Source organism: Notolepis coatsorum (genome assembly GCF_963971535.1).
Source record: "Notolepis coatsorum genome assembly, chromosome: 12".
Classification (NCBI taxonomy): Eukaryota; Metazoa; Chordata; class Actinopteri; order Aulopiformes; family Paralepididae; genus Notolepis; species Notolepis coatsorum.
The window spans coordinates 26824692-26838080 of record NC_140176.1 but is presented as its reverse complement, the minus strand read 5'-3'; the positions used below and the strand labels follow the sequence as shown (position 1 = coordinate 26838080).

General features: G+C 42.5%; 1 protein-coding gene across 3 annotated transcripts in view; it reads left to right on the top strand.

Annotated features, from left to right (window-relative positions):
- Positions 1-4150: 4150 nt before the first annotated feature.
- The window catches only part of slc12a7b (solute carrier family 12 member 7b), a 132781-nt gene continuing 123542 nt past the window's right edge, over positions 4151-13389 (top strand). For all 3 annotated transcript variants that reach the window (XM_084326624.1, XM_084326623.1, XM_084326622.1), the window contains exon 1: positions 4151-4526. In XM_084326624.1, the coding sequence (XP_084182750.1) occupies positions 4397-4526 (130 nt within the window). In that variant the 5' untranslated portion in view covers positions 4151-4396. The remainder of the gene's footprint in view (positions 4527-13389) is intronic.

The following is a 13389-nucleotide window of genomic DNA, read 5'->3' as shown; positions in this document are numbered from 1 at the left end:
TCCAGATTGGATTAGATCTAGGTCGTCTTTCCAGGAAGTTGACTGCTGTGATGTAAAAGTGCATCTCAAGTCAAACTTTTTTTCTCTCTCTCTCTCTCTCTCTCTCTCTCTCTCTCTCTCTCTCTCTCTCTCTCTCTTCTAGTTTATTGACTTCCTCCACTTTTATCTAAGTGTGAAAGCTCTATAGAGGAACGCCCAGTGTCTCTCTCTCTACATCTCTCTGTCCCTTTACCATTCGCCAGCCAATTTCTCTCTATTTCTCTCTTTCTCTCTTTCTCTCTTTCTCTCTCTCTCTCACACACACACTCCCTTTGTCTATTCCTTCCCTCTCTTGGGGGAATCGACCCCCACCCTTCCTCAGTTGACTGTATTGATCTTGTGTTTGGAGGACGTCATGGGGAGGAAGGGAGTCCTGGGTGGGGCCCTTGGATGCTCAGAGACCACATTTTGTCATAACACTGTAGAAAATGTTTAAGAAAAGAGAAGAGAACTTTTTTTGATCCACTTTTTCTCGTCTTTTTCAATTTTTCTCCCATCCCAATTCCATTGTGCCAATTCTCCCCTCCCCTGTCTTGAATGTTGCTTGCATATGCCCCCCACTGGCCGGTTGTAGGGAGGATAGAAGCCTTGCATCACATGTCTCCTCCGATACATGTGGAGGCAGCCAGTCACTTCTTTTCACCTGCCAGCGCCAACTCTCATTGGCGAGGTGTAACGTGTGGGAGGCTCACACTACCCCCGCTATTTCCTGTCTCTGCTGGGCAGGCGTCCCCAACCGACCTGTAGGAGTCACTGTCCACAACGTCCAGATTACCACCCATCGACTTCCACCCGCTAACTCTGCCAATTGAGTTAGTATGACGGCTGGCCCAAGCCGGAGGCAACGCCGACAGCCGGAGTCGAACCCGGTGTCTCTTGCGTTGGTGACGAGTGCAATGTCCGCTGCGCCACCCAGCCGCCAATGAAAAGAGAAGAAAACTTGAACTGTATATCTGCTTCCTGAGGGGCTTGTTTTGGGGCCTTAGTCCTGTATAGAGGGCTAAAGGGGTCCCTCTTTGAATTCCTTTAAAGCAACACACCAACATTATGGGAAATGTGCTTAGTCTTCTCCAGAGTCAGACAAGAAGATAGATACCAATTTCCCCTCTGTGCATTCAGTAGAAAGTGATCCAGCTGCAAGCTAGCCTAGCTTAGCACAAATGAATGGATAAGGACCTCTAGCCGCTTCCATTAATTTGTGCTAAGTGACACATAACACCTGATCTGCAATGCTAAGTTAGTTTTGGCTAGCGATGTTGACCTTTTTTAAGCTGTCACTTCAAAACTCAAATCCCCTTCTTTAGCAGAGAGATTCATTGATATTGAAGGACCTTGTTGAAGCTAAAGACCACGCATGAACTACATGTGGACAGACCAAGCTAAGAGCGATATATTTATAGTCCATTAATTTACCTACTGTACAGCTACAGGAGATCCTGGAGAGATGTGAGCAGCCAGAAAGAGGTCTATAGTGAGTGAGTCTATAGTGAGAGGACTATAGTGAGAGGTCTATAAGACTTGTTTCCTGCTATCAGACTATTAATTGAAAATGAGGGACCCTGATGTAAACAAGACAAACGTCTTTCTCTGGTCTGCATCCCCTTAACAATTGTGCGTATTGAGCCGTACTGTTGGTGACAGGTTTGGACAACTCGGGTTGTTATGGTTACGTCATTCACAAATGGGTCACGTGGTGTTGTAGTAGTAGTAGTAAAGTCAGCTGTTCACCGGCGGGTTTCAGGTTCGGTAATGATGAGGGGGTGAACGGGGAAGTCACACTTTGTTGACCGCACGCTACAAACACTGTGATAAACCAAGCTGTGATTCACTTTAGTTTTGTAGTATATGAACTAATCTAACTTTAATAAACTAACCAAACGCAGTATCCTGGAGCAGTGATTTTATGACAAGTGGCGCGTCTTGCAGGTATCATTACTTCCCCGATTTAGTCTCTCAGTGACTGACTACAGTTTGTTTGGACAGTCGCCATACACGCACTGTATTGTACCCATTCTGCAATCTGTTAAATAAAGTATTCATTCATTCATTCATTCATTCATTCATTCATTCATTCATTCATTCATTCATTCATTCATTCATTCATTCATTCATTCATTCATTCATTCATTCACCCATATTTAATACTTTGTTGTGGCCTGGTATCAGACCCATATCTGATGGGGATGGATATTGCAGGCCTTAATGAATATAATGTGATTTTATAAAGTCCGACAGGGGAACACCACTGAAATTAAGAATTCCAATACCGGTATGTTGTTTCCATGGCCTAAGAAAGTTCAATCAATATCTCTGAACATGAGCTATTCTCTCTCCCGAAACCAGAGAAGTAAGAATCAAGCTTGTGATGTCAGATCAGGTACACTAAGTCTGGAGCTGCTCCATAGGCAATTCATTTTGAGGAGCCACAGAATGTTTGTTTTGAATTTTTATACCCAAATTAGCCTTATTCTGTAGTAGTGATCTCAATTCTGGAATGGAAAATATACCTGTATACTGGGAACATTCTCCTGGGTGCTCTCGCTGTCACCTATAACATATTTACCAATTAATTGTCTATGGTGCAGCTCAAGTCTTCTTCATACCAGATAACATTTTAAAATCTAGCACTCTTTTTTTATATGGGAGAGAGCTGATAGTTCACAAACATTTTTGGATTGTTTTAGACCATAGGAATAACATGTATGAATTAATAAATTGGGCGTAACTCCCAACAGCACACATACATGGACACTAAAGAACTAGACCAGGTCAAAACCTAGGATATGGCATGTTGTGACCTGTGTATTTACCACGTGGAGAAATAAAAAATAATTAGACATTTTCGTTCTCTAAGCAGATATATACTCTGATTTTTTTTTTTGCCGAACCACTGCTGCATGGGCGCAGTGATTTCATCACCTCAAAAGCCCAGTTTTTCAAAAAGCAACAGGGCTTTTGAGGTAATGAAATCACTGTGCCCAGGCAGCAGTGGTTCGGCAAAACATTGTTCAGAGTATATCTGCTTAGAAAACGAAAATGTCTAATTATTCTTAAAAAAAAAGAAAATCTTTTATGGTAAATACACAGGTCAACATCTTTACAGGACATTTATGACATTCACAACACACAGATATACGGATATATATCATGACATTTATGACATACATGACAGACGGGTATACAGTACTGTTACATTTGTGATGACATACAAGATATGCAAATATACAGTAACTGTTACACAGAGATCCATACAACATCCTGGGTTTGAATCTAACCCAAGACCTTGGCTGCATATGATCCCCCTTCTCTCTCTCCCTGATGTCCCGTCACTAACTGCCCTATCCTGTGATTACAGTCCTAGGATGAGACCATAAAGGATAAATCAGTATGCAGCCCTAGTTATGAATTAATGAATGAATTAAGTTTTATTTCAAGCAAATTTAGCATTACCAGTTGAATCGCCTGTTTAATTCAAAACATGGCTTTTAGTACAACTTCTTTTGAAACCGGTCTCTCTCAATCATTACTTTTCTCTTTATCTCTGCTGATGTGGAGCACTGTAGCACTGAAGTGTGTTGTTTGCTGTTGTTGATATGTGTGTGTGTTTACTGTAGGTCGGGTTTGTTAGTGAGGCGACTATCAGGTTTGTCTGCTGTGCATCTGCTCTACATTGTCCTTGATTGTGCGTGGGGGGGGGGGGGGGCAGTAGACCGCCTCCCCTTAGCCAGCTGACACTGACGGTTCTCTGTTATGAAGTGTGTGTGTGTGTGTGTTTCAAGCACTGTGTGGAGTGTGTGTGTGTGTGTGTGTTGTGAGCGCTGTGTGCTGTGGAGAGTGTGTGTGTGTGTGCTGGGGGAGTGCCATGTTCTGTGGAGTGTGTGTGATGTATGAAAAGAGGAGCTGCCCTAAAGGCAATGGGGAAATTGCCCCAAAGACACACACACACACACACCCACACACTTATACATGCATTACACCCAGTGTGTGTGCTGGTGGCGTCTGTGCAGCCTGCCCCCTTTTGGGGGCGGGGCAGCCATGCTCTTCCTTATTTGGAGGAAGGGGTGGGGCTGATGGTCCGGTTACACAGGCAGCCAGCGGTAACCAAGCAATAGGGGAGAAAACTGAGAACTTGGACCCAACGTTAGGACACCAGCCCAACTTAACAACAGGGCAGAAAGTAAGAGAACAAAACCACAGAGAGAGAGGGGGAGAGGGAGAAAGGAAAAGGAAAGAAAGAAACAGTCAAGAGAAAGAAGAGATGGAGGAATAACAAAGGACGCAGAGAGAGAGAGAGAGAGAGAAGAAAGAGAGATCAGATTGGGACACATACACACTCACAGAAGCACATGGTGTGAAAATGCCCACCAACTTCACTGTTGTCCCGGTGAAGGATGGCAAGAGGAAGAGGAGAGAAGGGAAGGAGGGAGACGAGGAGGAGGATGTGGACGACAACAATATACTGAGGGAGGAAGACGAGGATCCTCCAGGTGAGAGAGAGCTTGTCTTTTCTTCTAGTGTTTGTGATGAGTCAGAGAGTCCTGCTGGTTTGTGCTGGACAGCTTACGGCTCGGCCAGCTTAGGTTACTGACTGTAAACCTTACAGTTCTACATTCCCCCAGAGCTATGTTACAGACAGTTAGGTATTACAGTGTTGCAACTTGCTTTATACTTCCCCCTGGTTGTTTGTTTGAAGAGGCAATGGTTAATAAGTAGCTGTAGACGAAGAGGTTTTGTAAATGTGTTTTTGAAAAGCGGTCTATATTTTTGCCTGTTTGTCTTGCGTGGGAGCTTGTGTGGATTGTTCTGAACACATAGTAGCCTCTACTACAAGGTCACATGCTGGTGTCTGTGGCAGGTCTGTTCAGGAGGCAGAGGGTGGACTGTGCTCTGGTTGTTTTGTTGTTTCCTCTTTTACTTCCTCTTTTACTTCACAACTGTTTCCTACTTCCCATTTATTTTATTGCTGCTACCCTCCCCTACACACACACACACACACACACACACACACACACACACACACACACACACACACACACACACACATATACCGAGAGACACACACACACACAAACCACCCCGCATTTTTTCCCCTCAGTCTTTTCTTCCTTCTCTCTATTTCCTCCCTGGCTTCTCCACAGTTATCTTACATTCTTTTCAATTTTCTGTCTGTCTATCTCTCTCTGTCTCTCTCTGTCCCCTCTTGCTCTGTCTCTCTCTCTCTCTCTCTCTCTCTCTCTCTCTGCCTCTCTGCCTCTCTCTGTGTCTCTATCTCTGTCTCCCTCTCTATGTGTGCTTGTGTGTCTTTCTCTGTATCTCTCTGTCTCCCTCTCTCTCTGTGTCTTTGTCTGTCTGTCTCTCTCTCTGTGTCTCTCTCGATCTGTCTGTCTGTCTGTCTGTCTGTCTGTCTGTCTGTCTGTCTGTCTGTCTGTCTGTCTGTCTGTCTGTCTCTCTCTCTCTCTCTCTCTCTCTCTCTCTCTCTCTCTCTCTCTCTGTTTCCAAACAGGACTGTAACAAACATAGGGGCAGCACACATGCTCTAATTGGGACAGCTCAGTGTTCTCTTCCGTTAGCGCATCTCTCTGTTGATTACCACCGGGATGCTAGCTACGCCATGGCTCAACCTCTAAGCAGTAATGAACGTCAGAGTAGGGGCCGGGAAATACTATAGGCCTATATCAATATTCTATCATTAGCCATCTGTCAGTGGTCCGGATGTCGTTGGTTTCCTTTGATATTGTGAAATAGAAGATAGGGCTGGAAGGTATACTGAATATGAAGGTATACCGTCATGGATCCATTACCATCCACGATATATACATACTGTATATAGAAAAATATTCTTTGCAGCAGTATTAAAAAGTTAAATTAAATAGACCAGTTTGAATGAAATAGGACCACCACAATTGTAAGATAAATATGTAAAAAAATATGTCACATTGTAATTTGTACTAGAAATCTATACCGTAAAATACTGTTATACCATCAAAACTCAGAGCAATATTGTGACATGATATTTTGTGGCATATATTATCACCCAGCCCTACATCATCATGACATATGGCATCTGTAGGATGCTCTTGTCCAAATTGCCTTGAGTGCATAAATGTTTTAGTAGGGTGGCCCCATGGGAATCAAACCCCTAACCTTGCTATTCTTAAGTGCCTTGCTTATCCAGTGATCCATAGAACCACATTAAATAGGCTAAATCGTTATCGTCCTCAAGTTGAAGTTGTGTCCTTGTCATCAGCACCAAACGGCAATGAACAGGGCTAGTACAAAATTTGCCTATATGTACCAAGTACAAAAACATATGCATTTGACTAATCTAATCTACAAGTGTACGGGTGGCGGCTACTGAATTAACAGCATTATGTGAGAGTATATGTAGCAGAAATCAAGGAAATGCCACTTTTTCACACGTCGATTCTAGGTTTCTCTATTGGAGAAAGGTGGATCATATCATTTTTTTTGTCTATTAATCCTAACCTAATGATTTAAGTTGTTTAGCGAAGGATCTTAGTAAAGCAGTAATGGATCTGATTGTACTCCCTATCGGCTGAATCTTGAAAGTTCAGTATTAGTATGTATTGGCAGAGAAAAAGTTGCATGGGTGCTTCACAAGTGGTGAATATTTACTAAAAACAAAGCCAAGTTTCAAGTTTGTTTATTAATTGTCACAATAAAATACACGTACTTTACAGTGAAATGCTTGGTTCTGTATGAGCCCCTGAGTGTGCTTCATACAGTAAAAAAAAAAAAATGTAAGTAAAGAGGAATATATATAAAGAGGAATATATATATACAATATACAATCTAAAGTACAACCTACTAGGTACAATCTAAGTACAGTGAGTAAAGCCATCTGTCCTGAGGTATGCGGTATATCCAGCCTGATCTAGGAGAGGTCACTGAGTGCATGTTTCTAACGAACTCCTTGCTTTGTCTCTCCACCTACTACCAGTCCACTGCTACTGTTGTACTTATTTCTACACTGCTTCACAAAGCCCCGCGGCCAATGAGATCCCACCAGTTAATTTCTACCATGGAGCTGTAATTACGGCCGCCCGCTGTGTGGGGTTTTACAGACTGGAGGAGAGGGAGAGTCCTTTCCTGACGGCGGGGGTTTGGTTCCGTATGAGAGCCTACTGCTGCTTGCTTGGTTTTCCTCGCTTGCGTGTGTACAGTACGTTACATGTCATTTTGTGTGTGTGTGTACACGTTGTGCATAGGCGTTGTGCGTGCTGGTTCAACTTCTGACATCCAGGATGTCTGGTTGTCAAAACATCCCTATATCTAGCCACAACGTCACATTATTCCTTCTTTTGAACAGGGTTTTGTGTTTAGATTTCTACTGTAAACGTGACACTTTTCATGATCTAGATTCTAGAATACAGTGTGTTGACCTCCACCTCCTCACAACAGGCCTTGCATGGAATAGTGTGTATTTCTTTCGTCCAGCATGGCTGCGCCGTAACCATTACTGTTGTACCGTGACTTGGTTACAAGACCCAGTTATACGACTCCAAATTGTTGTGTTTTTGTTGAATATTATTTGTTGATATATTTCTCATATCAACACATACAGTAGCAACCATTGTTTTGCACATAGCAACCGCTGTCTCTTCCATTGCCGTGTACAAAACATGAACAATGGTTGCTATGTGTTACAGGCAGCCATGCTGGAAGATAGGGGTCGATGTTATTGACTGGCCGGCTGCCCGGCATCCTGCTGGCTGCATGGGGGGAGGTGGGACCACACCTCCCTACGAGTCAGTCAGCCATCAGTCACTCAGTCTGCTGCCGGGAATGGGCCGGCCTGGTTTCCACTTCATAACAGAATCACTCTGGAAACCCTGCCTGAGAACCGTATAACCTCTCTCTCTCTTTCTCTCTCTCTCTCTGTCCTGACTTTCTATTTCTGTTGCTAGTTGTCTCAGTCTGTCTGTCAGGGTCTCTGTCCATTTTCACCTTCTCTTCTCTCTCTCTCTCTTCTCGGTCTTTCTCTGTTTCTCTTCTCTTTCTTCTCTCTATTCTCTCTCTCCTTTCTCTTTTTGCTTTCTTCTCTCTTCTCTCTCTCCTCTCTATCTCTTCTCTCTCTTTCTTTCTGTATCTCTTCTCTCTCTCTCTCCCCCCCCCCTCTCCCTCTCTCCCCCCCCTCTCTCTCCCTCTCTCTCATTTCCCTCTCTCTTGCCTCCAGCCATTTTGGCCAGATCCTTGCTATTGTTTCTACAGTAGGTTCTCCATTCCACTGTGCTGCATGCTGTTGCTCTGAACACAAGTTTGAACCTAATCTTCTGGATGAGCAGAATGAACTCCCTGGCGCCCTCCACCTGCGTCATGCCAACACCAGATTGCCCGGTTAGCTTGATCAGGCGTGGGTTGGTCCAGGAAACTGACGAGTTTAAACACACGTTTAACGAGTGAATTAAAAAGGACATTGTGAGCCTAGCCGGGTTGAGTGAGTCCACAAGCAGATCCAATGATGTGGAATTCCTGGAGTAAACATGTGCAGCGGTTGATTTGTCTTTATACATGAGAGTGAAGTCTCTCTCTGGCTCTGTTTATGAGTGTTTTCTGGCCAGGCCTGTTACACTGCATATCTCTGTGTTTGTGTCCACTTGGAGTTATAGTTCTGACTAAACCCAGATTGTGCCCAGCAGCGGTACACCTGGTAACCCCTGTATGCTTGCCCACTAGCCTGACTGTCCTGATTATGTACATGTTTCCTGCCTATACAGTGCTTGTCCATGTATGGGCTCTGATTGGTCCCTGTACGCTATGTTTTTTTTTTTTTATAGATGCATGAATGCCTAGTGAATGAATGTACAGAATGTTTAAAATTGTTTTTATATTAGCTTTAATGTCCTTCTATTTTTCTGTTTCTTTCTGGCTTAAACATCTAGCCCAGGGACTACAACTTAGCAACCCTGCTAATGTTGGCATGAATATTTGTTGCTAATTATGCTATAGTTTGGCTGGTTACGTTACGCTGTAGTTGGTGTTCTAACATTTTGATAGTGATGCACCAATGTGAAAATTGTGGCCGATACCGATAAGGCCTAACAAAATTAATAGTTGGTTTCAGGTTGCCGACCGACCCTGCCGATTTAGGTGCGACCCAATATATTTTATGAGTTTTTAGAAGAAAAAAAAAAAAAAAAAAAAATACGTTTTTTTTTTTTTTTTTTTATAAAGTTTCATAGAAATCTTAGTCAAACATTTAGTATTATGGATATTAAACATGCTGGCAGAGTACATGCATCCATGTTGTTGTGAACATTTTAATTAAATAAAGAAATTCCCTATCCATAGTCGCCGTGGGAAAGAATAAAATAAAAAAATTAAATTAAATAAATTCCCTACCTACCTATGGCCAAACTGACAACCAACCTGAAACCAACTATTAATTTTGTTAGGCCCAACCGATATTAATATTGCTGTTCTGGCCGATACCGATATTTACCGATGTCGATATCTCTGTATAGAATTGTTTTTTTTTATGATAATCAAATAAAGAGCTTTTTTTTCTTCTTTTATATATCGTGCATCACTACATTTTGATGATGTGCCCTTTTTAAAATGTTAGCACCTGCCCCTCTAAAGGTCTCTGCACGGCCCTGCTTAGGCCTACATATCCCCAGTATATTGTAGTATACAGTACACATACTACATGAGCAGGGCTGCAGGTACCACCAGACTCCAGGACAGTTTCTACCACCAGGCTTCGCCTTCTCTACTCATGAACCTAGATATATACCTGCTGTTTGCTCTGTTTACATAAAGATGCACTATATCAACCATGACTGCTGTTATTGAACCTGGACTGCTACATACCAACTATGCAATACTGTTGTATACACTTGTCACTTTTACACACAAATCCTCATTGTCATATAATGTATAAAGTGTTATATTTATATATTCTTAAAAAAAAAATGTAAACACTTATCTTACTTTATTCTACCTTTATATGTCTAGTTCTGAGCCGAGCTGTCCTCTCGTCCAACACATTTCATTGTACCGTTGACCTTGTGGTAACATACATTATGTCTAATAAAGAAACTTGAACACAAGGTGAATGGGGAACATTTGTTATGTAGTTACATTTTCAGACCCCCTTTCAGATTCTAGTATTGTGTTAACCCTTTCACTGTCACATGACAAAGTGTTAACCCTTTCACTACCACACTACAGAAGGTTAACCCTTTCACTACCACACTACAGACTGTTAACCCTTTCACTACTACACTACAGACGGTTAACCCTTTCACTACCACACTACAGACGGTTAACCGTCTGTAGTGTGGTAGTGAAAGGTTAACCTTCTGTAGTGTGATGGTGAAAGAGTTAATGTATTTCATAATTCCATCATTATTCTACAATAATGCTTCAGGCCCAAGGCTCTGTCTCTCTTGTATGGCGCACACGTTAAGACGCATACTGCGTGATCGCAATGTCCTGGGTTCGAATCCGGCCTCCCCCGTCTCTTCACCTGATTTCTCTCTGACTGTAAAGCAAAAATGCCCTAAAAAATATTGTACATTTAAAAATATATATATATTTATGAATTACTCAAAGCGCTTCACAATGTTGATGGGAATTGAACCCCTCACCCTGGCAGTGTTAGTGCCATGCTCAAGAGTGCCAAGCGCTCTATCCATGGACCACGGTGGGCAGTTGCCACCAGGCTTATTTCTGTGGAAAACAATGGGATACTGAACCTAAAACCGGTGTCTCCATTAGAACCATGTGATAGCATTGCTGATAACTCGTTGGCACGGAGACCCGGACCGCTTGTTTACAAAGCTAAATTTAGGATATTGACCCTTGCCTTGATAAGAGAAGGCTTTATTCGGGACTTAATTAGCTCATAGTCACAGAATACAATGTGTGTTTGAGTTGACGATTTTGAGTCCTAACTTTAAAGGTTGAATCTGTAATGTTGTCAAACAGTGACCTCTAGGCAAAAGAGCCCCTCCGCTTTTTGGTCTGATGTGTGGGTTGGATTTCAGTGGGTATAGAGGAGGGGTTGCTACTGCTACTTCAGCCCACATGATGACAGACCAAAACAACTCTCTGTCTATCTCACTCTCTCTGTCTATCCCTCTCTCTGTCTGTATCCACCATCGCTCTCTCTCTGTCTCTCTGTCTCCCTCTTTCTCTGCCCCTCTCTCTTTTTCTCTCTACCTATCTCTCTGCCCATCTCTCTTTCACTTGTCCTCTCTCTCTCTCTCTCTCTCTCTCTCTCTCTCCCTCTTTCTCCCTCTTTCTCTGCCCTCCTCTCTTTTTCTCTCTACCTCCAGCTTGAAATATACCTTAAAATGGCACATCAGCGATTTTCAACTTTAATCCCATCATTCTGTTGTGAGGAAGTATGTGATAATCAGGACGCGTGTAGCTTTATGCCAAGCAAGCAGTGCAAAAATTTACCGTAGTGGCATGCAGTAATGCGCCTTTCATTTTCCGCCGCCCAGCGCCCAGGTCGCGCGGAAATAGGCTGTCTATTGCCATTCTCTTTGACAAACTCTAACCTTAACCAGCTCCTTAACAACGCCTAAACTTAACCGTTCTAACCTTAACCAACTCCGAAACAATGCCTAACCTTAACCATAGAAATTATATTGCCATTCTCTTTGACAAACTCTAACCTTAACCAGCTCCTTAACAGCGCCTAAACTTAACCGTTCTAACCTTAACCAACTCCGAAACAATGCCTAACCTTAACCTTAACCATGCCTAACCTTAACCGGCGAAATAATACACGTTAAAAAAAAATCACGTTAAAAAATAGTTTTGATGGGATTCGAACTCGCCAGCAAACAAGCCATAGGATCCACAGCCATGTGTCCTTGCCAATTGAGCTATTGCTAGATACTGAATAAGGGGCGGTGACTTATATATATTGAGCTCCGCTCGTGTCGAACCAAGGCGCATGCGCGGGCACCTCGCGCGAGCACGCCGGCGCACGCACGCACCTGAGCGAGCACGCCGCCGCCGGTGCACGCACGGTAGCATTTGTCTGAAAAGAAGGGCGCTTTACCGCACTAGCGTGCGGTGACGAATGCGGAAGCATTTTTGCACTGCTTGCTTGGCATTAACGTACAGGCAATCAGGACATGTAACTCACCAACTATTTCCAACTGTAGTAGAGGCCAGCTCGAGGAAGTTGAAGAAATGGTTGAGGAAATAATGTCTGTTTTCACTTTTGTCTCTTCCTGTGAGTTTCATCAAATCATCAAACTTGTATTTATGCATAATTATGTTGAAATCATTGAGGTTGCCCTCATTTCCAAATGACGAGTTACAGTTAACAAATAAAACAATATTAAAAGTAGTAATACAACATACTATCTTTTGTACTATGATTTTATTGCTGTCTGATATATTGCAAATGTTATTGCTGTCATCTTGGCCAGGTCTCCCTTGCAAAAGAGATCTTGTATCTCAATGGGACTTCCTGGTTAAATAAAGGTTAAAGAAAAAAAAAAGTGTACCAGTAAAAGGTTACAGGCAGCAGGGGATGTTACTGTTTGACTAACTCTATTGACGAGCTTTGTTTGTAATTTAAATACAAAGCTCTATAACGAACTGCCATTGGATTCTGAGGGTTAAGTCAAAACTTGTCCTAACTAATTAGTAATTGTTTGCATTGTATTTTCGAAAGGATCAACAGAAAGCTCAAACAGTCTCGACACAATCTGGTGAAAACACAAGCCACTGCTGAAATACCAAATACTAATAATAGTATCAAATAAAAAAAAACGTTTCTCTCTGAAGTCTCCTTTCAAATCCTACAGTCGACGAATGCTCGGTGCTGTCAGTCACCAATAAAATTAGCACATTTAAGATCAGCACCTTGACCTGACAGGTTAACAGTGATGTTACAGCGACTTATTTGACAACCAGTGGTGGCAGCACAGAGTGTTCGCCGAGCTTTCCCAGAAAACCACAGAAGAAGGCGCCATTTACGATTTCAAAGGAGACTTTGGAGAGAAAAGGCACATTTTATACTGTATTTCAGCAGAGGCTTGTCTTTTCACCCCACCGACCTTTGTTGAGATACTTTTATCTTTCTGTTGATCCCTTCGAAAACACAATGCGTACTTGCAATAATCAGTTAGGGTGAGTTTTTGACCTAACCCTTGGAATCTGTATTGGTTCGTTATACAATATGTTATTTATATATACAAAGCTTGTCAATAGAGCTACTGTTTGACATACATTAAAGCTCAACTGACATACAAACTGACAGTGTGGGTTCGGGTGTTAAACATCTTAAATTAAGTGCTTATATTTGCATCAACCAACTTCTGGTGTGAAATAAATCCTTAGTGACAGGACCGTTAGTTC